This window comes from Lathamus discolor, chromosome 2, assembly GCF_037157495.1.
Source record: "Lathamus discolor isolate bLatDis1 chromosome 2, bLatDis1.hap1, whole genome shotgun sequence".
Taxonomy (NCBI): Eukaryota; Metazoa; Chordata; class Aves; order Psittaciformes; family Psittacidae; genus Lathamus; species Lathamus discolor.
Window position 1 is genome coordinate 155,173,520 of NC_088885.1, and position 24,534 is coordinate 155,198,053.

The 24,534-nt window shown below is 46.7% G+C and overlaps 1 protein-coding gene across 1 annotated transcript in view; it reads right to left on the reverse strand.

Moving 5' to 3' along the window:
* COL22A1 (collagen type XXII alpha 1 chain) overlaps positions 1-24,534 on the reverse strand; it is a 145,348-nt gene that overhangs the window by 103,297 nt on the left and 17,517 nt on the right. The window contains exons 5-8 of the mRNA XM_065669158.1: positions 7,994-8,047; positions 7,423-7,476; positions 5,979-6,032; positions 863-916 (exon numbers count right to left, since the gene is read on the reverse strand). Coding sequence (XP_065525230.1) covers positions 863-916; positions 5,979-6,032; positions 7,423-7,476; positions 7,994-8,047 — 216 coding nt within the window. The remainder of the gene's footprint in view (positions 1-862; positions 917-5,978; positions 6,033-7,422; positions 7,477-7,993; positions 8,048-24,534) is intronic.

Below are 24,534 nucleotides of genomic sequence, written 5' to 3' on the forward strand. Positions count from 1 at the left end.
AGCCCTGCCTGCTTCTCTGTGGCCTCCTTCAGACCTGCTTTAACAGGCCTGTGTTCTTCATATGTTGCTGCTCCAGAGCTGGATCAGGACTGAAGGTGGTGGTCTCACAAGAGTGCAGTAAAGGGGCAGGATCCCCTCCCTTGACCTGCTGCTCACAATGCTGGGATACAGCCCAGCGTGGTTGGTTTCTGGGCTCCCAGCGCACAATGACAGATCATGTTGAGCTTCTCATCAACAAACATCCCCAAGTCCTTCTCCTCATGGCTGCTCTCAATCTCTACATCCTCCAGCCCATATACATACCAGGGGTTGCCCTGACCCGGTCAGGTCCTGAAATCTCAGAAAATCCAATCAGCCTCTACAGCACCAGCTTAAAGGCTGCCTCCGTAATTGTCAAGGTGAGACCACAAGACAGAACGTTAACTTGATAGAACTTGATTTATTTTGTTCTTGCTGACTGTTCATTCAAGGCAGGTTTGTCTCTGGGCCTAAAGGCTATTCCCTGACAGTTTTGAAATGCGGTTGGGAATTTACTGAGAGATGGGGTTTAGGTTTTTTTTTGGCATTATGAAGTTTTCAAGCACAATATAAATGGTCCCTCAACACCGTGGAAGCATCACAAAACCACTGGTTGTTATCTCAATAATCAAATCATTTCTACTGGCATCTCTCTGCTGTCTACAGGTCAATCAGAAGAAAACGAAGTCAAGCAAATGTCTCTATCGAACATAGTATAGGTAAGTGGTCAGACATCAACAGTATTGCTTAATAATGATGAAGAAAAACACAGCTGGGAAGAACACACTGAAAAGGTAGAGAAAGTTTGCAGAGCACTGAAAATGTACCAAAAGCCATGACTTACCGGTACACCCACATAGCCTTTAATTCCTGGAGGACCCTGCTTTCCCTCAGATCCCTGCAAGGAATTGAGATACAGTAAAACACCAGAAACTCTCTCACATAAGAATATGTGAGTTAAAAAAACAGTCATTCAGAAATGGAAGTTACATTACTGGGCTCACAAGGGGCTATTGAGGATTCTCCATTGTCTCAGTGCTAACACAGAGAGCAGGGTCTGACTTTCCAGCTACTTACCCGAAGTGATTTCCTAATGTTTTCTTCTGCCCCCAGTGCTCAGATATTAGCAAGTTTTATCCTTCTGCAAAAGGCAAACTGCCCCATGCAAGCTCCTCTACAGGTAATTTCAAAGGCTTTGGCCACATCAGTCATTGCCTGCCCATTGAATGTGGGGTGATTGAGCTGTTTGGGCTGCTGAACACTGATGGTGGAAGAAAGCACAAGCATGTGTTGCTGCAAACATTGAAGCAAAGGCCATATTCCAGCATAAATGAGCCACAGACTTCAAAATATTGCTTATTTTGAAGAATAAATGAAAAGAAACAGATCTGAACTATATTCTCCAATGTTTATTTTCAGCATAAGTGAGAGAAATGAAAGAGATCAGGCACATTTCAGTACCCCTTCAGCTGGCTGCACACCGACTTTCCCTGGAGAGATGGAGAGCACTCTCATTGTGTGCTTTTACGCATCTTACAATCCCTGAAAATGGTCTGGATCCTCAGCTGAACAGGCTCAGCCTTCAAAACCATCCTATAGAGACAGGCTGGACCTCATAGAACTGAGTCTGCCAACAAGAACAGGTTTGGCATCTCCTATCACCTATATGACTGATTCTTTTCTTACTTATCTCAGTTCCCTTCCCACCCAGTTAACTTCTGTACTGGGTGTTTGTAGTGGATAAAGCTTTATTTTTAAATCACTTCTGCATTTCATATTAATAGATCTTTTCTTCTTAAAAAAAAAAAAAAAGGACAAAAAAGCAGACAAAAAAACCCAAACTAACCCACAATCAAAAAAAAAAAAAGAACCCCCAAGATATGTTTGCAATGAATTATTAGCAAAACTGAGACTTTTTTGTCCCAGTGCAGGTGCCTAGGACACTGGTCATGTCACATCCCTGTTTATATTCACCTTAGCCCAAATGATAATCTCATTTGGAGCAGTCGTTAATCACAGACCTGGCAGCCTGGCTGGTCTGTACTTGGCAAGTGTTTCACCACTGCTTTAAGGAATGAATTGCCCATTGCCAAAACAGTTCCCCTCCCTTAGCCAGGGAGGACTTGGCTTGTTAAAGCAGAAAAGCCTGTGCCCTGAAGTTTGTGAGCAGTTCATCAGCTCAGCTGCGAAGTGGCTGAACCTCTGTTAAGCAAACCACATGGTAAACTTAGAGGTTAAGGGGGATTCACAATTCACAAACCAGTTAACAAGAGCTGGGTTTAAGCACAGGCAAAATGGTTCGGAGGATCTCTAGAACATCAGGCACCTAGGACCTGCAAGGTCAGGAAGTGTTGCAAGTCATCTAGTGGCAGCAGGCATGCTCTCCCTCTAGCCTGCAGAAAAATACTGCTATCAAAGAAGGTAAAACCTATAGAGAAATAAAGGCCTGCGCCATGCTGTCCAAATTATCAAAATCCAACTCAGTACCATGACATAAATCATGGCTATAACACTCAGCAAAAGTTACAGAGAAACTGGGCTTGTCTGGATGAGAGGACTTGCTGATCCCACTCAAGGCCTTTGCTGAGATCATGTCTGGTAAACCAGAGAAGTGTGAGACATTCAACAGCTGAAGCAAACAAGAAGGGAATTTGTCAAAATGAAACTCTTACCTAATACTTTAGAATTCAAAGCCTTGATGTTTTTTCCCCTCTGCCTCTGTTTTTGCTATCAAGTGCAGGTAACTGTCAGTTCAGATAGGGATGTTACAGCTCTGTCAGTGCCATAGCATTGACAGCCACGGAAAATCTCATTAACTGTTTACTAAAAATATGGGGGAAAAAAAGAAGGGAAAGGTTAAATATTTGCTGTAGGATTTCACAGGCTAAAGGGCTTGGTCTCAAAAATCCAAGCTTTGTTTCACTAATATCACGAGGGACCTGAGCTATAGCCTTTTTAATCTGGATCCACTTACTCCAATTAAATTAACCTGCCAGGTCCCACATATTTATGTGGGAGCATTCTTCACTGACCAGTGGATATTTCTTGCTATCTCAGCCCATAGTGGCATCTTCTATAACCAGAAACTCCAACACTGATTAGCGCAAGGCTGTTTATTGACAGCTCTTTACTTCCATCATCGTAGCCAGCAAGATCATATATTCTTCTTGGTAAGCAATGAAAGCTACCCACCAAATGGAAAAGAAAACAAAGTAACAAACACACAAAAAAAAAAAAAAACAATGTATTTTTATTATGAAAACACTGAATTAGGGACAATCTCTCCTGGAGACTTCACTCAGCAGCTAAAGCAGTAGAACCAGAGATGACATGTCAAGGCCATTTCACTCCTGTAACCCACACATAGAATCATAGCACCAACTAGGTTGGAAAAGACCTTTGAGATCATCAAGTCCAACCATTACCCAGGACTGCCAATACCACCACTAAACCATATCACTGAGGGCCTCAACATGTACCCTGTTGCCCAGGGAGGTTGTGAGTGCTCCATCCCTGGCGGTGTTCAAGCCCAGGTTGGACGAAGCCTTGGGTGGGATGGTTTAGTGTGAGGTGTTCCTGCCCATGGCAGGGGGGGTTGGAACTGGATGCTCTTGAGGTCCTTTCCAACCCTAACTATTCTATGATTCTATGATTCTAATGGGCTCATCATCCATTAAGGTATCTCTGTAGACTGAAGTCCTATTACCAGAAGCCTGCTCTATCCTTACCTGTCCTACTGGAAGCTTCACACAATCAATGAGATCTGTACAAGCTGTGAGGCACCTCCTTAACAGATGGTGCTGGCAATTCCCACTGAGGAAAAGACTGGAAATCCCTGAACCAAGCAGATAAACAGGGGGCTGATATTTCTGGGGTGCACACAGAATTGCTGAATGTTCACTGTGCTTGCCTAGCTCAATGCACATAAAGGTGGACTGAGGCAGGAAGGACCAAATCCCAGCCAACCAAAGAAACTCAAGGTAGCACTGCATGGAGCCTGGGGTACAGTCCAGAGACACTGTATTGATGCTGATGAAAAAAAAAAAAAGTCATCTGACAAAAAACCCCTATCATTACAAAAGTAAATGGAGAGGTAACCTCTCATTGCCCATCTCCACACCTCATTCCATATCACCAAGGTATTTGAGGTTTACACTGAAGAGTAAAGGAGTGTGGATTCATATTTTATATTTTAAAGCCCCATCACCAAAGTCAGGATGGTTTCTTAAAATAGCTCAGGGCAGAATCCGGCTCAAGGACAATGCATATAATCAGTGCACCCACTGAGGGAAAATGAAAAAAAAGCACAAAATCATTTTGCAGTTGAGAGGCTGGGGTTGGCCAAGCTCATCTCCTCACTGGGAGCACTTGGCACTGTCTAGTCAGATGTCTACAGGTCCAGCCCTGCCAGCACCTATCCCATCCAACCCATAGTGCTGATCTATTCAGTATCTCCTTGCTACTTGGCTGGACTCTATGCCCCTGATGATCCTGGTGGAAAATACGGAGTACTGTGCAGGATCAAGCCCTTCTGGAGGTAGATAAAGATGTCTCAGTTCAGCTTGGCTTGTGAAAGTTTTGCAAAGCAAGGGTGAGGAGCTTCATACCTCAAGGAGCATCTTATAGCTTACAGGTTTGTAATTCCACTATAGGAAACACGCAGGAAAGAGAGAAAATATGTACTTATTTACATGACAGGAGAGATGCAGGTGATAGGCACTTGTGGGTGATGAATTCCATTCATTTCATCCACTCCCAAATCCCACTGATGGACAAAACAGTATCCACAGTGTCTCCACTCAGCTCAGCTCACCTCATCCCTGCTTCACAGCTGTCATTTATCCGCTGCTGAACATGCTGCCATGCAGCTTTCACAATCAACCCCTTCAAGTTGATGAAGGTAGTATGGGTCTCGCAGAGAGCTGTGGGATGGCTACCAAGTATTGTCACTAATCCACAAGCACACAGTTAGTTCCGATACCCTCAAAAGCCTCTCCATAGCTGAGGAACCTAGAAGGACATGTATAAATGGACTTCGTTGTTGAGTACTCTCAAACAGAGGAAATTGACTGTCATGACTGTATCTGGAAAGCTCTTTAGGTACTTAACTCCTATTTAAGGACAAAAGCAAACTCAATGGAAGGTTTAGATGACCAGATATGGCTCCTCCAGAAAGATGCATTTCTTAATTTGTACAGGAGAAAAATGGGTGAAATAAACCTGGGCAATCAATCAGTTGTCAGATTGAGTCAGGCTGACCTGACCTTGCTGTGCATGATGCCCCTGAAAACACTTGTTAATCTAGTGCACCATCTTCTTTTTGTGCTATAACAAGACTGAAACTAAATGAAGGGGAGTTACCCCTCAGTAACCAGGAAACAAGGCAAGGAGAGCTAAGGCTTTGAAAGGAGATTAAAGAATTAATCATGAGAAGGGCTTCAAATTTAGGCACATTTCTGGCACCCATCGAAGTCTTACCAGATTTCCATTCAGAAGCGCCTTATTTGAAGCAAACCCAGTGATATGAGCATTGACACAAGTCCTACAATCTACTGGTGCAAAACTGAAGCTCCCAAAATAGGCAGAAACAGACTAGGGTCTCATCATGATAATTTGTTTTCCTCTCGTCATAGAGAAGGGATAATTCTCATCCGCATCTTTGTAAGAGCTGGGAGTGCTTACTTAAGACACGAAGCATGGCTCATGTGCCCCAAAACACATTCTCTTTACCTTCTCCAGTTGGGCTGTTGATTAAACAAAACCTGTTTCTTCTTTATACGTACCTTGCCTAATTGCTCATAACTTACCAGACCACTGATGAGGCTGAGCAGTTTGACTTTTGATATTCACACTGGTGAATGGAGAAAGGCAAAACCAAAAAGCAATCCACTTATATAAAGAGTCAATGAAAAAAAAACAAACCAGTGCCTGCCCATATAAAGAAGAAATAGAAAGCTTACCTTTGGACCTGCTGGCCCTGGCAGCCCAAATGCTCCTGGCTGTCCTGGTTCACCCTGCAAAAAACAAACAGCAATACTGGTGGTAAATGCTAACCTTTTATATATAAAAGCTAGGATGTCTCAAAATAGTCATTGCATGCAGCCTTAGAAATGGAAGCTTTATCTAATAACTACAGTCCTGAGCATCATTATCCAGAGATCTGAAAGTCTGCAGTGTGCTTTCTTCACACATATCAAAGCAGAAGGAGGCAAACTGAAAACTGAATGAGCTATTCATCTGCTCTTCAAACACAATCACCTAAGTAGCAAGAAATTAGTTCCCTAAGCTGTGAACAGCTTTCACCAACTACAGTCTACAAACATAGATTCCTTGGAGATAACGTAATTCGTTTGGTTTTGCATGGTGACCTTACAGCGTAAAAAATGCATCCTATGAGAAACTCTACAAGTTCAGGCATGCTACTGTCCAAGCCCAGATCATGCCACATGTGATGTGGTGAAGCTGTGTAGGTTCTGAAACCTATAATGGAAAACAACCACGTTTTATCCACAAATGTGGCAAAAAGCAGTAACAGGATGCAGACAACAAAAAGAAAAGAGCTTTTCTGCTGTGTATCACTGTTTTAGTGTATGCCTGCTCTTCCAAAGGGTCAATTCCTCAGGTTCCTCCAGTCACCACCAAATGACTGCCACAAATGGACAGTGAATGAAATTATAAAAGTCCACCACTGGGATGAAGAGAATTCAAAGGGATGGTGATCAAGCAGGAAAAGGAGGGAAAGCTCTAAAACACACTTATATCTGCTTGACATACTAGAATATGTGAATTAGATGCTGGAATATGATATTTAAATACTGGAAAATGTGTTTGTGTTTTTACATTTCATATATAGTTCTCTTACAGGCATGTATTTGGCACATTGCCTTCTTCTTTGAGCTAACACTGCACCTCTTCCTTTGCTATTAGATTTTAGCAGTGCACAAGAGGAGTTCTGGTGCTTGGCTTCTGTGACCGAGACACCTATTCTTCTTACCCCTGTCCACTGTGGAAGTACAAGATGGTCCCCTGCAGCCCTGCCATCTCCACCAGCCAATGACTCTTTGCCAGACTTAAAACAAATGGGCATGCTCTGGAGTTGGAGCTATTAACCAGCACAAGCAGCAGTGGGCCCCAAGCCACAGACTGCCACGACTGCCCCTTTTTCCATCTTAATGAATGGTAACAGAGCAGCTCTGGGAGCAAATCAGGATGACTAATCCATAAGACTCCTGCAAACATGTGAGGGAGAGTGCTGGGGCTATTAACCTCCTGCTATTTGTTTCTGCTGCTCCTAAAATGACCATACAAATCCCCAAGACATGTTTCACTCAATACAGATTGATTTCCACTGCCTGCCTCACACTGAAAGGCAGGGATTACGTGGGGAGGAACAAAAAGGCTTACAGCTTCTCCTTTTGCTCCATCTTTCCCAGGGGGGCCAGGTGAGCCCAGGAACCCCTGTAATAACAACAGAATCACCATCAGCACAATATTAACGCCCACTGCAAGTGCAAGGACGTGAGTAACACATCAAGACATGAATGAGGAATGAGGAGAATCATTTCAATGAAAACATTTATTTGTAGTCCCTGTAGGGGCTGTTGCTGACATTAACACACTATTTGACAGAGCAAGATCAGTGCAGGATAACTTGTTTTTTCTTCTCCCCCACCCCAAATAAGATGATGACACAGTATCAGTTAAGGCCATCTCAATCCAAAAGTTATTTGCACTACTGAAGAAACACTGATGTTTCTCTATGTGGAGGCATTAGCACTGAGCTTCTGTTCTGTTCCACTCTTCTGTTTTGGAATTTTACAAGGTTTAGACAAAGTTCCTGACATTGCTAACACAAAACAAGAAAACACAGAGGTAAAACAAAAGACCTAGAAAAGGGCCTGTTTCTATGTCTTTCACAGTAGCTTTACAAACTCAAGCTTTTCATGGTATACTGGGAATAAAGACTTGGACTTACCTTTTCTCCTTTATCCCCTTTCAGTCCAGGAAAGCCGGGGGGCCCTTCTTCACCCTACACCACCAATGAAAATAATACCTCATATGAAATGGTACACCATTCTCTGGTATGTTTGTGTATTTTGGATAGCATGTTTATAACCTGTTGAGAGTTGAGGCCAACTCCTCCTCCTTGCTGTAACAATGCTGTTCTCAATCACCTGTAACTTGCTCTTATTCAAACAGCTTCACTTTCAATTTTCCATTCCAGTGTCTTCCTCTGGCTCATCCCCTCCTCCCCACCTTTTTGTAAACATCTTTCAGAGCCAGTCTTTCACCGAGAACAGGATTTGAGACCCATCCTTGTTAAATAAAATCATTTGAAGCATAGAAACTTTCCACTGAGAAACTCTCTTGCTGCCTCATTTCAAAGAATGAGGACTTGAAATCTGGCACAGCCAGCATACTGACACAGCAAATGTCCAATGGCATGGGAACTTCCTGAAAAACCCAAATGTGGGAATTCTTTCCCCTTTACCTGCTCACATTACACCAAAATATAACCTTTGAATCCCATCAACCCAGACCTTATCAATAAAGCTGGATTTTACAAGAGATGTTGCCATGAGTCCTTTAAAGGACTGTTACCAGTGTCTCTTCTACCTGAAAGAGCGGACACCCATTTGTGGGATGTAAAGCCACTAGCACTGCTGGCAAACGGCATGCCACAAAGCACACTGAAGTGATTGAAGGGTGTTTCTCCATCTACTTTTGTAAAAACTCAGTAGCATAGAAGAATCCTTTTGAAAGAGCATTAACGTGATTAAGCAGTTGATGCATACCTGCGTTTACTCATAGAGGTTACTTATAGTTGCCTGTATATACTTACAGAGGACTACCTACATACTACAGACTGCCTCATGTAATGTGAGCAGATAAATTCAGACCGAATTCCGCCACATTCAGTCTTACTTGGGACATATGTTTCCCACATAAGTAGTTCAGCAGATTTAGATGGATGGATTCCTAGGGCAAGGTTCCAATGTCAGAGCGAAAAAATCTGGCCTTATTTATTTACAGGTATATTTGGTATATTTATATTTTAATGAAAGATAAAAGTATCTGTGCTGTATATGCGAATTAAAGTCATTGGATACTTTTGCAACTAAGTTTCTTGCTAACTGCACCTTCATGAATGTCAGATCTGCTGTATTTGAATGGCTTCTTAGTGGGGTAGAAAGCCCATCAAAAAGCAAAAGTCAGTTTTAAGGAAATCATTTGCTCTAAGAGACTGATACAACTTGAAGGAAATGCTGTTCCATGGCAAAGTGGGCATCGAAGGTAGAAGAAAAAAAATGTGTCTTTTCTATGCAAAGTAAAGGAATTTGCTTAACTTTTTTCCTTTTATTCTCCATGAAAAGCCAACTCCTTGGCATAGCTGCACAAATTAATCATAGCAGTCAGTCAGTAAGTTTGAGGCACAGTGTTCATAGGACCTCATATTGTTTCTAGTCTAACCTTCCTCTCAAAACACCATCAACGCTGAAGTCAGACCAAATTGTGCAGGGTTTATCCAATTTGGAGTTGAAAATCTCCCCAAATAAGGTTACTCTTCTTCCCAGACGTTACTTACCATCCCAGGAAAAGTGCTTTTCCTGTTGCATTCATTATTTATTAACTAAAGCAGCACAATTTTTTCTTTACTTATAACAGATCTCATGCAGCTGCCTACAAAGATGGGAAGCCCAGAGCAGATCTCTTGGCACTCACAACCAAAAGGCTACATGGGCATTTGAAGGAAGGCACTTTGACTCTCCCTTTTGGTGACCATGCATGCCACAGACAGCTGGTCAGTCTTAACTGCAACCCTTGGACCAGGATTACCAAGCAGCGAAGAAAAACTTCAGGGATGCACCATGCTCAGGGAATAGATGATCCAGTGAGCACTCCAAATAGCTCAATAAAAGCTTTTTCTTCACTTGTATCTATTGCCACTGCCTCTCTCTTGCTGCATAAGCTGAAGCATCGCACACCACACATCAGCCGGCAAGGCACAGAGCTGACCCTTTACTGGAAATGAAGCTAGAGAGTTTTGCCAGCTTGCAGGGGAAATCTTTGAGTATACATCAGCTTTACCTGTTCCTCCCCAAAGAGAAAACTGCACAGAAGCAACCTAGACCATAGAGACAGGATTAATGTCATATGGGATACCACCATTGAACTCCACCAGGCTACACAGTGGAAAGGGCTGCTACTTCTGTCCCTTCTGCTGAATCCCCTAATGGGAACACCCAGACAGCTGCTTTCTATCCCTCACTAAACAGATAAGACCTTTCAGGCTAAGGATTGGTTCAGCAGGTGTTTGAAACTTAATAAATGCACAAAAAGAAGACTGCATTGCCTATGTCAGAACACACAAAGTAAACTGAGTAACCTACAAGAGCAAGCAGTGGAAGAGAGCAGGAAGCAGAAAAGCATCGGTGCTGCTGTGCTTGCAGAGTGCCAAAGTATCTGTGACAGGCACGGATGGGAAAGCAACCAACAGTTTGCACCCTTAATTCACAGCCAGCCGCCACAACCCCACTGACGATGAAGCTGACTGGAACAGAGTCATGCTGCCAGAGCAATCCACATCACTAAACAAATATCTTCTTTTGCACTAACCAACTTCATGAACTGCATTTGCAGAAAAATCACATTTTCTTTTCACTTGTCCACTAGATTTTTTTAATCAGGTAAAATCCCAAGCATTGTACTCAGCATGCTGCTAAGGCCTAGGGAAGTGCTGGCATAGCCAAAAGGTGTCTGTTCCCTTCCCATAGCCCCACCAATTAGGTCAGTTGGGTTAGTAGATGAGCTTGCCTCTCTCCCTCCAACACTCGTGGGTTGAGGGGTCTACTGGTGCATATATCCTGGAAACCACTGTCTAAAGACAGGGAAAGTTGCAGTTAGAAAATGACAAAAGTGTCTGAAGAAAAAATCACAGGCACCTGAAATAACTTTGTTCAAGAGGAGTTACCAAAGAATCATGAATGGTTTGTGTTGGAACAGACCTTAAAGCTCATCCAGTTCCAACCCTCTGGCATGGGCAGGGACACACCTTCCACTAGAACAGCTTGCTCCAAGCGCTGTCCAACCTGGCCTTGAACAGTGCCAGCAATGGGGCAGCCACAGCTTCTCTGGGCAACCTGTGCCAGTGCCTCAGCACCCTCACAGTAAAGAATTTCTTTGTTACATCTAATCTAAACCTACCCTTTTTCAGTTAAAGCCATTACCCCTTGTCTTATCACTACTTGCTCTTATAAAAAGTTCTTGTTGGGAAGGTTACAGCTTCAGCAATTGGGCTCAAAAGGCAGGCAACAGATTTTCCCAAGTACTTTTCCTTTGCAAGCTCATGAGCAGCTTGTCTTTTCCTTATCCACTGGAAAGCCAGCCACTTAAGTTTAGTTTCATCCTCTGTGCTGTACAACCAGCAGCCTTTAATCAAACATTTCCACCAAAGTTGGCCAGAGATTGATTCACCATTACCAAAATACTTGTCAAAATGTCATCTGATCTAAAGCAACCAACAATCTTGCAATATAGCTGTGGAGTGCAGTCAGTCACATGGAAGCAGATGCTGCTGAGCAAGAGAGGGCAGGGAGGTACTGCAAGCAATGAAGCCATATACTGACACAGACTGTCAGAATACAGAGGTTATATAGTACACAGGTAGCTGTATATTTCTATAAATGCCACTTTTCACTTTTCAGTAGTTATTCCACCATTATTCACTTGAATTACAGCAATGCCTCATTTGTTCCCTGATTGGGTCACTCTGCTGGACTGTATGAATAAATATTAAGTGACAGTCACTGTGCTCCAAAGCTCAGTGTATAACTGCAAGCAATGTGTAAATATAATAAAGCAATAGCAGAGAGCACAGGGCAATGAAATAACTGCCAAGAAGACACAGTGTGAAAATGTTCTGGGCTAGAGGATCCAGACACCACACTGGGAAAACAGGTAGGCTTTGGCAGCCCTGGGGAAGATAAGCCCATCACATTCCTTGCATCAAGGCCAAACCTGGTTGCGCTACTGAGAGGGATAAAAATAATATGATTTCCCACCAGGCTGGCTGCACTCCCAGCTTCAACCCTATGGGAATCTGGTGCTGACAGGTAAACCTACATCTTTACGCCATGCATTTCTACTGCCACTCATCTACTTTACGGATGTCTGAACTTCAAAAGTTGTCCATTTCTGGAGAGACATCTAGGCCAGAACAGGAAGATAAGAAGGACGAGGGAAATGGGAAGAACCAGCAAAACCAGAAGAGACTACTGGTAAGGAAGGGAAGAGAGTATAGCTTCCAAGGCAGCATACCTTGGAGTTAGCTCACATTTTCTGGAGTAGTTTTACATTTTAGATGGGTAACATATTGCTTCCTTGGTCAACAGTTTTGTGGACAAAAACTCAAATGTGTAGGTAGTGGTATCTGTGAGAAAGTGCATTTAATAAATATGGCAGCTTGGCTTGGGAAGATGCTAAAATACTGAATACTGAAAATGTTGCACCACACAAATCACTCTGAAAACTCCCTCTTTCACTCCTCAGAGAGCTGGTATAAATTCTGCAAGCAAAAGGTTTTCTGAGCCATACGAAAACAAAAAAAGTTAAAGAAGAACTCAGTAAAAATGATAGAATTTTGAATTAGCTTTTGTTGTGCTTTAAACCCAACCACAAACCTCGTTCACTCACTCCCCCCCTTCTTGCCCTCCCCCTGCTCCTGGAGGGACGGAGAGGAGAATCGAAAAGAACGCAACTCCCACGGGTTGAGATAAGAACAGTTTAGTAACTAATCACAGAATCACAGAATCACAGAATCCCAAGGGTTGGAAGGGACCTAAAAAGATCATCTAGTCCAACCCCCCTGCAAGAGCAGGGTAATCTACAGTACATCACACAGGAACTTGTCCAGGCGGGCCTTGAATATCTCCAGTGTAGGAGACTCCACAACCCCCCTGGGCAACCTGTTCCAGTGCTCTGTCACTCTTACAGTAAAGAAGTTCTTCCTGATGTTAATGTGGAACTTCCTATGTTCCAGCTTACACCCATTGCCCCTTGTCCTAACTAAGGTATAACACAAATCACTACTGCTACCTCCAATAATAATAATGATAAAGGAAATAACAAGAGGAAAGAATACAACACCTCAGCACCAGCTGACTGATAACTCGCCCCACTCCCCCCAGCCAAGCACCGACCAATACCTCGTCCAACCCTGCAGTCCCTCTAGCCCCTCCAGGTAACTCCCAGTTACATCCTGGGCATGACGTGCTGTGGTATGGAATACCCCTTTGGTCAGTTTGGGTCAGGTGTCCTGTCTCTGCTTCCTCCCAGCCTCCCCTCCTCCCTGGCAGAGCATGAGGCTTAGAAAGTCCTTGGCCAGACCAAACATTCGAGCAGCAACTGAAAACATCGGTGTTATCAGCAATGCTCCCAGGCCAAAAGATCAAAACACAGCACTGTACTAGCTCCTAAGAAGGAGAAAAATGCCTGCTGCTGCTCAACCCAGGACAGCTTTCTAAAGGAAGCATTCAGAGCAACAAAATAGATACAAAGCAAGGCGCAAGCACTACTTCTGTCCTTCCTGGGAGGGTCTTAAAGCAGGGTTTATATGGGTACATGGTTTGTTCAGACCCAATGGACAAAAGGAAATGCCACATTATGAGAAAATTCATAGCACAGGCAACTCAGCTGCTGCAGACAGGATACTGGGGTGAGAAAGAATGAAGATACTCCCCTTCGTTTCAAGTATACCATCTATTAGAGAGATGAGATGGGGAAGTATGGAAACACCCACATAGGTTGCTTTATTAGTTTGCATTGGCAGAGTTATGCATTCCTACATTTGAACAGGGATGTCTTCCTGGTATACCATCAACACATGGATTTACCAGATACCTGCTCTAGGTTAGTGATCCCTCCATGGCCATAAAGGTTGGCTTGTTTTTAAACAAACCTTCATTTATATGCTCACCATATGCACATATAGCTTAATTTGTTGCATACCATTCAACAATTCACCTTGTTTGGGTACAGTGATCTCCATAGAATCATCTGAGCATTATATATGTATTGTCTGTGACCATTATAACTACATCCTATGTAGAGCCTCACTTGGCTGAGTGGACATAACTCTGAAATGACGAAGTAGATAACCTTAATTGCTAGATGATGTGTTTCCTCAAAGTGAGAGCAACTAATACAGGAATTTAACCATATTCAGCCTCATAGATGAATTTCTCTGAGAAGAAAGAGACCTGAAATAGAGAAGGAATGGATAGGCAGGTATGCAAAAAGATAGAGATAGAAGACATCACTATGACCTGATCCTAGAGAGCCATCAGAAGCACACAAAGGAATAATCCCTCATTGATGTCTTTAAGCAATCCACTCAAGTTTAAGTGCTTTTCTGTCCTCCACTTGCAGCTCCTCAAGTAGCTGCCAAGTTTACAAATATTTCTTCCAAATAGAGAACAGCTGTGGCCTATAATCAGAGATTTCATTTCAAACTATGGGTTGTGGCCCATGTTAATGGAAATGAGAACAAAGTAAACAAGCAGATAATGGGGGAAAATCAGTCCAAAACACATGGTTAAATTCCCATTAGCCTGTCAAATTCAAGTAGATCACTGGACTTTTCCTTCAGCGTACAAAGCAGACAGAAGATAGATCATTCTAAGCTCAATTTTATACATTTATTTTGACTTCCAAACTGATCCACATCTATCACAGAAGTGTCACTTTTTCTAATCCTAAAATCAAATACAATACTTTTAGCCCTGACACAAAATATCAATAAAGGTGTCTTTGGGAGACCTTCAGAAACCTGCCAAGCAGAACCCCATGAATCACTCACTCAGCGTATTGACAACTCTGTAAACTGGGGGATCTATACCAATGGTAGGAGACAAAATAGAAAGTGATGAAGAGAAACAAAATGAAATGGGTAAGATGAAATGGAAACAGAAGCAAAATGGAACCATGCAGTGTTACCCTTTCATCATTAACACACCCCTCTGTCCTTTGTTAATTAACATCACAGCATCCCTGTGAAACAAGAAGGAAGTTATAACAAATGTAATTCTGCTTCCATCTCATGAGGTTGATGAGTCAGAGGTGTAACTGAGCAGAAGACATATGGAAGGTCACAGAGTCTAGGACAAAGATAGAAACTAACTCCAAATTGCTTCTGTCCTAGGTCAGTGCTTAAGAAGTTTATTTATTCCCACTCCTGGCTCTTTGGCCTGCTTTTACCTTGGAAACCTGACATTCACAAAGAATGAACCAGAAGACCACGAGTAAGTGACCTACTGCTGATCCATGGTTACACAATAAACTGTTTGCAGTTTGACGAGAAAAGGAGAGGAGGACAAAAGAGATGTCTCCACTTGAATGTGATCTTCAGGCTCAAGTGTCTGAGAACACTTCCAAGAGGCTGCATTGCCTGGAACGGATTAAGGGAGTGGAACATCTCCCTTATGAGGAGAGGCTGAGGGAGCTGGGTCTCTTTAGCTTGCAAAAGAGGAGACTGAGGGGTGACCTCATCAATGTTTACAAATATGTAAAGGGTGGGTGTCAGGATGATGGAGCTAGGCTTTTTTCAGTGATATCCAGTGATAGGACAAGGGGCAATGGGTGTAAACTGGAGCATAGGAAGTTCCACGTTAACATCAGGAAGAACTTCTTTACTGTAAGAGTGACAGAGCACTGGAACAGGCTGCCCAGGGGGGTTGTGGAGTCTCCTACACTGGAGATATTCAAGGCCCGCCTGGACAAGTTCCTGTGTGATGTACTGTAGGTTACCCTGCTCTTGCAGGGGGGTTGGACTAGATGATCTTTTTAGGTCCCTTCCAACCCTTGGGATTCTGTGATTCTATGATATCTTCCTTTTCTAGGTTTTTCTATTCAGGAGCTTAAGGAGGCTGAAATGAAAGATTGCACAACTTTGCCTCCAGCAGCCATGAAAAATAAACATTTATTTGACAAATATTATAAGTTTGGGGTTTATCTTATTTTTCAGGAAAGCAAAGACAAAGGCTTCATTAAAAGCCAGGGAGGATCTGTAAATTAACTGAGAGGCAGAGCTGCAGTGGATATAAGTCACCCAGCTCTATCTTCAAAAGCTCCTGACCAGACAGGCAGCACAAATGACTCCCATTCTCAAAGATACAGGATTCTATTAGCTTAATGATGCTAAAACCCTATTAATATCCTGGCAAATTTCACACCAAGCCGGCATTATCTTCTGCTTCCACAAGAAATGAGACATTCATCCCAACTTGAAGTTCATTTTAGTTTATTCTAAGAAAAGAATAAGATCTCTGCTTGGTATCTGTAACATTCTGATGTAATAAACAGAAAGTTAGTGTGCAAATGATACAGAGGAGTCAGTACAAGTCAGAAGTTTGGCTCATCTATCAAGGAAACCCAGCTGCTTAAATGAAAATTACCACCTTTTTTGTATTGCAAACATATCAAAGATTTTATTCAATTCATTGTATAGAAATCAATTGCTCTCAAAAGGTACTTCTCCATGAGAAATTCAAGAGAGTTCACTCTGTCTTCAAGGGGTGTCTCTGAACCATTAAACCTTACCATGAACATCATGGACAATACCATGAGACCAGAAGGGTCCTTCTGACCTTTCATCATATGATTCTAGCTATTGTTCTTCTGGTGAGAGCAGGTGCATAATTTTTCATGGATACCAACAGAGATCTTTCTATGAAGAACCTTTGCACCAAAATATGTAGAATTACAACTATGTAGCAGATATTATGACACATGGTCACCCATAAGCTTGGTACTGCAGGAAAGAAGATGAATCAGAGTTTACTGATTTGGTACACAGGTATACCCTGATCAAAGTCACTGTAGAGTTCAAACAGCCTGGAAACATCCTTAAGACTTCAAAGTTGTCATTAGCATCCCAGATCCCGTTCATCAGTGTCATATTAGCTGCATCTCTGTTGCAACACTCCACTTACTACATAAGGAATTGCTGAAAGACTGGGGTGGCCAGACACCTTCAACAACTATTTAACTGCTGGTTCATCTATAATCAAGTCTGACTCGAGTGGAGTACTTATTTGAAGAAAACATCTACCTCTGCAACAGGGAGAACACAGAAGAGTACAAGGGGGAGCTTAGAATTTGTTCAACAACTAGAAGAGCTCAATCAGTTTCTGAAATGTTCAATTTAAGAAACAACAAATGGTTTGAAGACCTAATTATGGTTGAACATAATCAACAGGAGGTAAAAGGTAACTGGAATCAATTGGCACCATAATCCCACCACTACATAGAGGAATAACCTGAGAAATAAACTGCACTACAGCAGGCTGTATTCTCAGAAGCAGGACCAGTAATTACTGGAATTCCATTTTTTCTTGTTTGTGTTGCTGAGGCAAGAGGTTTCTCAATTAAAGATGCATTTGTCAGACACTTTGAAATGTGAAAAACATAATAGCCTTGCTGGTTGGATGAAGCCTTGTGTTGGATGGTTTAGTGAGAGGTGTCCCTGTCCATGGCAGGGGGGTTGGAACTAGATGATCTTGAGGTCCTTTCCAACCCTAACCATTCTATGATTCTATGAAAACCTCCTTGTCTCAAAATGCAAGCTGATGCTCCCTGCTCATTTGCCACTGCTCAGGACCAGACAAACAGCTTTCCAAGTGCTACAGGAGAAGCATGCACTGAAGTTGTGATCAATGGCTCAATGTCCAGCTGGAGACCAGTAACAAGGGGTGTCTCTTAGGGATTGGTGTTGGGACCGGTCTTGTTTAACATCTTCATCGCTTACATGGACAGTGGGATTGAGTGCGCCCTCAGCAAGTTTGCCGATGACACCAAGCTGTGTGGTCCGGTTGATATGCTGGAGGGAAGGGATGCCATCCAGAGGGACCTTGACATGCTTGTGAGGTGGGCTGATGCCAACCTTATGAAGTTCAACCATGCCAAGTGCAAGGTCCTACACCTGGGTCGGAGTAATCCCAGGAACAGCTACAGACTGGGCAAAGAAGAGTGTGGTTTAGTGGTTTAGTGTGAGCTGTCCCTGCCCATGTCAGGGGGGTTGGAATTAGATGATCTTGAAGTCCTTTCCAACCCTAACTATTCTATGATTCTATGATTCTATGAACTAATCTCTTCCTCGACTACTGCATCAACTGCTACCTCTGGGAGCTGCATTTTAAGGCCAGCAGCTGTATAGGCTTCTCCACAGCACCTGCTGAAAGGGCGATGATCTTCCCAAACTAGGAGTCAGCTGGAGAAGGAAAAAAGCTCAAAGCACCTTCTGATCAGGCATAGCTGGCAGAGCTCATTGCAAGTTGCTAGAGCCTGCTGGAACACAGGCCTCCTGTACTTATCCCTTCCCAGCTGCAGCCAGCCCCCTGAGAACCCTTGAAGAGTTCCCCGTTCTCCAGCAGCCCTAGAAGTTTCCAGGAGATCTCAAAGGAAAGCAGAGAAACTACTCGTCTGTTGGCTGCCTCTTTTAGCTGCGCTCACCGCATGAGTTTAATGCAGTCTTGATGACTGCCACAACCAACAGCGGCTTCTCTAGTTTTAGGGACAAACAGTACTCCAGCCATTAAGTGGACCTTTGAAGGTCCATCCCACCCAAACTATTCCATCATTCCTTTTCTTCTACTCCACTTGTGCTCCAGACACGGTCCGGTGTTTGTCCTGGTGTTGCGGGCGAATTATTCAGGGAAGTCATCCTTGGTGGGTTAATTAAAAGGGCTTTCTTCATGATGAAGCGATGATCAAATGGTGTTGAAACGGTGATCATATGGTAAGGAACCGACGACTGAAGGAAAATCATAGCGTAAGCAAATGGTGATAAAGTAATAGTGGAATGGTAATGAGAGCCACAGGAATCATCTAGGTTGGAGAAGGCCGTGAAGGGCATCGCGTCCAACCGTTAAGCTAACGCTGCCAAGTTCACCAGGAAACTGTGCCCCTAAGCTGGCCCTTGAGTCTGCACTTGCAGGTGGAGCAGCCGCCCCGGTGACGTGGGTGCCAAGGGCTCGGGTCCCTGCCTGTGCGCTCCACAGCCAGCCCTGTGAGGTAGTGGCCGTGTCACAGCGGGTGCTGTGTGGCCGAGGGTGCCCCTGCCCGTACTTGGGGCGCACGCGGGCCAGCGGTGCTGACGTCACAGAGGCCACTGTGACCGGGGGCGGGGGCAGGCCTATAAAAAGGGGAACGCAGGGCACAGTGCATCGCTGCGACCTGGTGAGGTGCGGGGAGTAGAGGGCAGGGACAGGGCTCTCGGGGGGCTGCCGAGGGAGGAGAGGGGGCTCCACACCGCAGGGCTCTGGGCCTGTGCTGCAAGCCCACCCGCGTCTCTCTTCTCCCTCAGAGGTAGCAGAGGAGCATTTGGAGAAGAAGGCCCAGCGCTGCTGGGACAGGGACTCTCCAAACGCCCACCTTTGATGTCTGACACGTCCGCAAGGAGGTGTAGGACACCCGACTCCATGGAGCAGAGTAAGAGCAAAGTCCCCCTCCTACAGCCTGGCAGAGGGACTCCTGAGGCTGTCGGCGTGGACCGGGAGCGTTGGCAGGGGGAGGCAGGAGCTCCAAAGCCACCGTGGGGGAGGGCCGCTCCTCTGCTTGGCAAGCGGGTCCAGGGCTGGGCAGTGCGCAGCCTCCGGGACACCCATGCCTGCAGTGCCCTTTCCTCTCCAAGGCTTCCAGCCCTGCTCAGCAGCCGGCTAGGCAGGGACAGAGCAGCCCTTGGGGGCAATCCCTCAGGGACGCATCCCTGGCCCCACAGAGGTGCTCATTCTCAGTGGCATTTGCTCTCTCCTTTCCAGCATGCATGCTGTGTCGCCGCGCAGAGGCAGACCCGGACATCTGCGGGCCAAAAGTGAATTGTCAATGGGTCTGTGCCCATCGCTTTTGCCTGGTGAGTTCCTCTGGGGCTGGTTTCATCTTTGCAACGCACCTGCCCTGCCACATGCCCCTCATCTGCTCCTTGTCTCTGCTCTTCTGCAGTTTTTTGCCAGTGACCTTCGTCCACGAGGGACCCAACAGGAAGATCAGACGTTCTTTCATTCTATGGATTTTCAACGTGCAGTCGACCAGGCAGCCCAGATGGTGAGGACCTGAGATGATCAGGGTGATTGGTGGGAGGAGAGGTTTGCGGGAGCTTAGCGCAGATGCCAAGAACGGAATCCCAGCCTTTCCGCCCAGCTCTGGGACAGAAGTCTTGCTCCCAGCAGCTCCACACAGGCTCCAGCACAGGAGCCTGCTCTGCCAGGTGGATCTGTGGCCTGTGATCCAGCTGGGGCCACATCCTGCGCCCTGCCCCGAGGTGTGGCTCTGGCTGTGGAGACCCTGAGGCTGCCGCTGATGGGGGCTGCTCTGCTCTTTCCAGGTCTGCTTTGTGTGTGGCGAGAGGGGGGCCACCATCGCCTGCCAGGGGATGGGCTGTGACCGCAGGTTCCATCTCCCCTGTGCCGTGGAGGGTGGATGCGTCACCCGTTACCTCCAGCCGTACAGGTACCCCCTCTACCCTTCTCCCCATCACCAGGGAAGGACCCAGCGCTTCTCATCTCACCCATCCCTTCCCTCTTCCCCCAGTTCCTTCTGCTGGGAGCACCGTCCACAGCAGCAAGAGCTGGTGGCTCCAGAGGACACCAACTGCCTCATCTGCATGGACCCTGTTGAAGGCAGAACCACCTATGGGACCATGGTGTGCCCAGCATGCACCCATGCTTGGTTCCACAGGGCCTGCATCCAGGTAGGAGCTGTTCCCTTGCTCCGGGAGCGGCAGGCTCTCAGCAGCGCCAGAGCCTCACTCACGCTCTCTCTGTTTCTCCTGCAGGGACAGGCTATGCATGCCGGCATGTTTTCCTTGCAGTGCCCTCTCTGTCAAAATACAAAATCGTTTCTAACAGAAATGCTCTTCATGGGGATCCGAATCCCCGTCAGGTTGGTGTCCTCCTGGCCAGCACTGTGCCACATCTAGACCTGCCCCTGCAGTTATGGCTCTCCGCTGAGCCCCAAGTCTAGGCTTAGCTCCATGCAGGAGTTGGAAATAGGGCGTGGGGAAAGAAGAGCGGGGAGGCCCTGCATACAACTTATGCTGTGGCAGCAGGGGCTCATCAAGTTTCCTCTCTCCCTCAGACAAGCGTCATGGGAAGACAACAACGCATACGCAGAACTGTACCAGAGGCACACGAGGTGCGATGCCACGGAGTGCCTTTGTCCAGGAGGCAGAGGGGTGGCAGAGCCAGACGGGTAAGTTGACAAAGAGGCACCCTGGGGCTCGGCTGGGATCTCTGTCTCAGCAAGGGCTCGAAGCAGAAGGGCTGAGAACAAGAGCTCTGCTGGACAGTCCCGTGCTGTAGGCACTTTATCCTTAGAGACATGAGCCCATTTCTTTCCCCAGGCTCTGGCAGCTGTTCCTGTGCTGCTCCTGCGCTGCTGTGGGCACTCACAGACTCTGCTCCAACCTGGGGAGCAGCCATGAGGCCAGATGGGAGTGTGACAGCTGTGCTGGCTCGGTCACCTGTAAGTGTCAAAGCCCCCGGGTGTTCCGGGGCTGGGGCCAGGGGCCAGGCAAGGCCGGGCAGCGGGTGCCTGGTGTGGGCTTAGCTGAGCCAGTCTGCTCCAGGAGGGATGGGGCACCGCTCTGGCCTACCCTGCCCCAGGCCTGGGAGCCAAGCCCTTATCCTTCCTGCTTTCCCTTGTAGCCTCCAGTGCCAGGTCAGAGCTTGCTGGTCCAAGCACTGCCGGCCCAGCAGCATCGGGGCAGACTCTGGAACCTCAGGCACCCAAGACCAGCAGCCCCGGCAGCACCAGCCAGGTAGCATCGGGGCAGACTCTTGGACATGCAGCACAGGAGACCAGCAGCCCCAGCACTGCCAGCCCAGCATCATCGCGGCAGTCTCTAGAAGCTCAGGCACAGGAGTCCAGCAGCCCCAGCAGCAGCAGCCCCATGCCATCAGCACCATGCCACAGTTTCCCAGTGTGTGAGGGCAGCGGCCGCTCCAGCCCCCCTGGGCCTGACCGACAGCGACACCAAACCCGGTGCGCCCGTCACACCCAGACACCCTACACGCGGCCTAGAAGATTGCAGGAGAGAAGCCGACCGCCAGCAACACGCACTGCGAGCAATACCCGCAGCCAGGCGGTGCCAAGGCTCTCCCAGTGCTCCACATCACCTGAGACCCGCAGCTGCAGCACCACCAGGCAGCGGCCATCAGCATCATCCCGTGGCTCCAGAGCACGACAAAGAGGCAGCGCCTCAAGATCCACCAGGCCCGTGCGGGTGCAAGACCGCTCCCGCTCGCAACGCCGGGTCCAAACTCCCAGCACGAGGCGCAGAAGACGCCGTCAGAGCACCCACACGCCAGGCAGCGAGGGGCTATCCCAGTGCTCGCCAATACCTGAGACCAGCAGCCCCAGAACCAGCAAGAATCGCCCATCGGCAGCATCCTCTGACTCCGCAGCACTGGAAAGCGGCAGCGGCTCCATCCCCGCTAGGCCCGCGTGCGTGCGAGACAACTCCCACTTGCAACATCGGGCCCAAACTCCCAACGCACGGCCTGGACACCTCGGTGGGGCAACCGTGTTTCGTCTCTGAGCGACCACCGTGATCCCCCTCTATTGGCATAATAAAGGTGGCCCTTCATCTCTGGACTGGGAGATTCCAGGCTCCTTGGTTTGCTTCCTTCTCCTCCTCTGCCTTTCTCAACATGCAGCTTCAGGGACTGGGCCCAGAGCATTTTACTTCCCCTAGAGTTCAGCAGCACCTCCTGCAGATCGACCTCCTGCACACACCAACACAGCCGGCCTGGCCCTCACGGCACAACCCCCAAAATCATGAACCGCGGTGCCAGTGACTTCTGACATGCTTCAGCTCTGTTTCACCTCTGGATAAGGAGGATCCAGGAGGTTCCTCGATTGTGTGGAAGACAACTTCCTTCTGCAAGTAATAGAGGAGCCGACAAGGAGAGGTGCCATGCCTGACCTTGTGCTCACCAACAGGGAAGGGCTTGTTGAGAATGTGGTACTACAGGGAAGCCTTGGATGCAGCGATCATGAGATGGTCGAATTTGAGATCCCCAGGAGAGTGAGAAGAGCGTGTAGCAAGCTCACTGCCCTGGACTTCAAAAGAGCAGACTTTGGCCTCTTCAGGAGCCTGCTTAGTAAGGTTCCATGGGATATAGCTCTGGAGGGCAGGGGGGCCCAAGACTGTTGGTTTATACTCAAGGATCACCTGCTGCAAGCTCAGGAGTGCTGCATCCCAGCTAGAAGGAAGTGCAGCAGGAGGGCCAGGAGACCTCCTTGGATGGATAAGGAGCTGCTGAGGAAAATTCAAAGGAAAAAAGAGGCTTCTATAAAATGGAAGCAAGGACAGGCAGCCTGGGTAGAGTACAGGGATGTTGTCCGGGAAGCTAGGGACCAGGTTAGGAAGGCTAAGGCCCAGTTAGAATTAAACATAGCCAGGGACGTTAAGGATAATAGGAAGGGATTCTACAGGTACGTAGCAAACAAAAAACAGACTAGGGGCAAAATAGGCCCCCTGAGGAAGCTTTCAGGAGAACTGGCTACGCAGGATTTGGAGAAGGCTGAGGTTCTGAATGACTTCTTCGCCTCGGTCTTCACTGCCAAAGGCTCTGACTGCACCACCCAGTTCTTAGAAAGTAGATGCAGGGGCTGTGAGAATGAAGCCTTGGGCCCACTGTAGGAGAGGATCTGGTTCGAGACCATCTTCAAAATCTGAACGCACACAAGTCCGTGGGACCTGATGGAATCCATCCGCGGGTCCTGAAGGAGCTGGCGAATGAAGTTGCTAAGCCACTGGCCATCATATTTGAAAAATCATGGCAGTCAGGTGAAGTTCCCGACGACTGGAAAAAGGGAAATATAACCCCCATTTTCAAGAAGGGGAAAATGGAAGACCCGGGGAATTACAGACCAGTCAGTCTCACCTCTGTGCCTGGCAAAATCTTGGAGCACATTCTCCTGGACAACATGCTAAGGCACATGAAGAACAACAAGGTGCTTGGTGACAGCCAGCATGGCTTCACTAGGGGGAAATCCTACCTGACCAATTTGGTGGCCTTCTATGATGGGGCTACAGAATTGATGGTTAAGGGTAAAGCAGTTGATGTCATCTACCTGGACTTGTGCAAAGCGTTTGACACTGCCCCACACGACATCCTTCTCTCTAAATTGGAGAGATATCAATTTGATGGATGGACCACGCGGTGGATAAAGAACTGGCTGGACGGCCGCACACAAAGAGTTGTGGTCAATGGCTCAATGTCCGGCTGGAGACCGGTAACGAGTGGTGTCCCTCAGGGATTGGTGTTGGGACCGGTCTTGTTTAACATCTTTGTCGCTGACATGGACAGTGGGATTGAGTGCGCCCTCAGCAAGTTTGCCGATGACACCAAGCTGTGTGGTCCGGTTGATATGCTGGAGGGAAGGGATGCCATCCAGAGGGACCTTGACATGCTTGTGAGGTGGGCTGATGCCAACCTTATGAAGTTCAACCATGCC